Raw genomic sequence first — 3,373 nt, forward strand, 5'->3', positions numbered from 1 at the left:
GCCGTAATACAAATTCATTCAATAAATCAGCCGTTTGAAAACAAAAACTCAGCCGTAATACAAAAACATGAAAATCCCTAATCCAGCCGTAATACATTTACATGAAAACAAAAACACAACCGTAATACAAAAACATGAAAATCCCTAATCCAGCCGTAATACATTTACATGAAAACAAAAACACAGCCGTAATACAAAACATGAAAATCCCTAATCCAGCAGTAATACCAAAAACATTAAAACAAAAACCCAATGGTAATACAAAAACATGAAAATCTCTACAACACTTGCTTACATCAGACAAGTTTTCGCATTATGTCCACTCTGTCTACATCGAGAACATGTGTGTTCTTTCCTAAGACGTTTTTTATTAAGTGCAACTTCTAAAGCAGATTTCATCATATTTTTCTTAGGTCTTCCTGATTGTTGACGAATAGACGGGGGCAAGCATGGTTGGTTAGCCACGATTTCTGGAACAGGTTGCGCTGAGTCAGCCGGCAAGACTGATTCAGTGTATGCGCTCACCAAATATGCACTGTTATAGTAAGGACTGCACAGGGATATACGACAAACATTGTTGTACTCCGCAGCTGCGATTGCGTGTACACATGGTAATATCTCGCGTTCGAAACGCCGACATGTGCACTTTCGCTCTACCAAATTAACAACATTCAAAGACTCGCTAGAAGATCCATATTTAACTTCAGTGTGATGATCATCAATCCTTTGGACCGTCAAATCTCTGGCGGCAGTTACACGACCCTATTAACAAAAAAAGAATAAATATGAAACGACTGACTTATTACATATTACAGCTGATTTAAGAACTACAAAGGCTGACTTAAGAATTTTATGAAACGACTTACTTATTACATACTACGGCTGATTTAAGAACTACAAAGGCTGACTTAAGAATTTTAAAGACATACTTATTTTTACTGTTACGCCTGACTTACATATAGTAGTTTCTCGACACCACGCGTAAGCGTTATTGGCTGCGATCTGGCGTCCTCTCTCCGTTCAGGAAACCATCTGGTCATCATAACCCGTATCGATTCTAATATTAGAACAATGTTTAGACCTCTAGAATTCGACAATGCTCTGTTCATTGATTCTGCTATGTTTGTAGTCATCAAATTGTACCTCTCGCCCGGGAAATGAACGCGCGTCCACAGTCGGACATCAGCTCTTTGGAGGTAGCCGTGGAGTGCAGGATTAATCGCTTCAATCTCCTCGAAAATCGCAGTAAAGTCAGACATCCTAAAACATCTCGCCGCTTTCTTCACCAGACGGAATGCATCTTTTCCTTTGTACCGTCCCAATATGTTCTTATATAAATGGTAGGTGCATATTCCCCCTAGCAGCTAACGGATACACATTTCTAATTGATTTCCCCATCGAGTTATGCCTATCCGAGATTATCGCAAGACCCTCGTCGTCAGGAATCAGAAGTTTTCGTTGCGTAAAAAACCAATGCCACAAATAATCATTTTCTGTGTCAACCACTGCGAAGGCTATTGGAAAAATCTGAAAGTTACCGTCCTGAGCTAGTGCTGTGAGTAGCGTCCCTTTGTATTTACCATTGAGAAACGTACCGTCAACTACAACAACTTTGCGTATGAAAGGAAACCCATTTACGCTAGCACCAAAGGCAAGAAACACATACATGAATCTTCCAAGCTCATCGATTTGAAGACGCGTAACTGTACTTGGATTTGCCCTTCTTATCATGTATAAGTAAGAAGGCAAGCTTTTAAACCCACACTCAGGTGTTCCCTCATCGATTTCCCTTGCAAATTTTAGCGTCCGGTGTGATTTCCAATAATCCACTTGTTCACATGAAAAAACGATCCTCATAACTCAGCCGCATCAAATAATTAAGACAGCCACAACGTAAAAATAACTCAACCCTATCTTTACTATAACTCAGCCGCATCTAACATTATAGTAACCCAGCCTCATTGTATGAATATGTCAGCCGCTACATTTGATATTACTCAGTTGTATCGTTAAAATAACTTAGCCACAACAAAGTAATTACCTTTATACCAAACTGCTTGTGGGAACCAAAATTCGAACTGTCGATTTCCGTTTAAATTAGGAAACTAGGAAAACCCTAATTTCCCAGAGTTCCCGGAGATCTGTTAATACCACACGCTAAGCAATCATAACACGAGATATCAACGACAAAGTACAAAAATCGTAAAAAGAGGGAAAAATAGATCTTATTCCGAATCTCTGTTTGAGCGTTACAACAAGATATAAGCCTGGGCTCGAGAGCTGTCGGCGAGATTCCTAAGACGGCTAAACCTAATTGAGTCGCAGCTCGAAATAACAAAAACAGAAATATGCCTAAATCGCTCTAAGTGCTAAGTTTTCTCCGAAAAAAGTCTCTCCCCATGCCTCTCGCCTAGGACTCCTTATATACTGGCTCCTAGGTCGGTTTACGCTTTTCTTCTTCTGCCCTTAAGCCGTCATAGCATAAAAATGGAGATATTCCATTTTTTCCGATCTTCGTAATTATGTTCAAAATTTCGTATTTATCCGCGGAAACTTGACATTTATCTTTTCTTGCGAACCAAGCGTAAACCGTCATGCGGCTTACGGGCTGTTGGTTAAGAAACCGTAAGTTGGGCTCAAGTCATGTCTTAGGACCCTTTGGGCCGTCTTCTGACTCGAAGCGTTTATTACGGCTTCTTTCGATAAAGAACGAACTTTCCGCGGTTTTTACCGTAAAGTTTGATCGATGACTTAGAATGGTGGGAAACATGAAATGGGTTTGCTACGGTCTTCGGGAGATAGCATCGAAGGGTAGACGAGAATACATGGACTAATGTCGTATTGACGTTTCGGAAGAGCTTGGTCGCTACGTAGCTACCGAGCGGAACGGACGCTCGGTCACTACGTAGCGACCGAGCTTGGCTCGAGCTCGGTCGCTACATAGCGACCAAGTAGGACGGACACTCGGTCGCTATGTAGCGACCGAGCTTGGCTCGAGCTCGGTCGCTACGTAGCGACCGAGCATGGCTCAAGCTCGGTCGGTACGTAGCGACCGAGCTTGGCTCGAGCTCGGTCGCTACGTAGCGACCGAGCAAAACGGACGATTGGTCGCTACGTAGCGACCGAGTTTGGCTCGAGCTCGGTCGCTACGTAGCAACCGGACAGCGTGCATGTGCAGTAGTTGCGTAATGACCGAGCTTGGTTCGTCCGTGTTCTGATCGTCATACTCGGACCTATCCGTAGTTGGTCTGGGTATGTTTCCGATGAATTATGTTTGATCTAAATGGAATTTGAACGAAGCTTTATCTCGGGAATAAACGCTGCGACGTTTTCTTGACCGAGCATTATTTGTTGCGGAAAGACATACTTGTAT

General features: G+C 42.4%; 1 protein-coding gene across 1 annotated transcript; it reads right to left on the reverse strand.

Annotated features, from left to right (window-relative positions):
* Positions 1-291: 291 nt before the first annotated feature.
* Positions 292-1,259, reverse strand: LOC106378451. The gene is made up of 3 exons (XM_013818575.1): positions 1,144-1,259; positions 957-1,032; positions 292-762 (listed from the first exon to the last, which is right to left on the reverse strand). Exons 1-3 carry the CDS (start codon positions 1,257-1,259, stop codon positions 292-294), a joined length of 663 nt encoding a protein of 220 aa, XP_013674029.1.
* Between the last annotated feature and the right edge of the window lie 2,114 nt (positions 1,260-3,373).

Source organism: Brassica napus, chromosome C2, assembly GCF_020379485.1.
Source record: "Brassica napus cultivar Da-Ae chromosome C2, Da-Ae, whole genome shotgun sequence".
NCBI classification, from domain to species: domain Eukaryota; kingdom Viridiplantae; phylum Streptophyta; class Magnoliopsida; order Brassicales; family Brassicaceae; genus Brassica; species Brassica napus.

Coding starts and splice junctions, on each gene's coding strand:
- LOC106378451 (XM_013818575.1), bottom strand. CDS start 1,259: ATGTCTGACTTTACTGCGATTTTCGAGGAGATTGAAGCGATTAATCCT. Junction 1,033..1,143: donor GTTCATTTCCCGGGCGAGAG/GTACAATTTGAT, acceptor TATGATGACCAG/ATGGTTTCCTGAACGGAGAG. Junction 763..956: donor GTGTCGAGAAACTACTATAT/GTAAGTCAGGCG, acceptor TTTTGTTAATAG/GGTCGTGTAACTGCCGCCAG.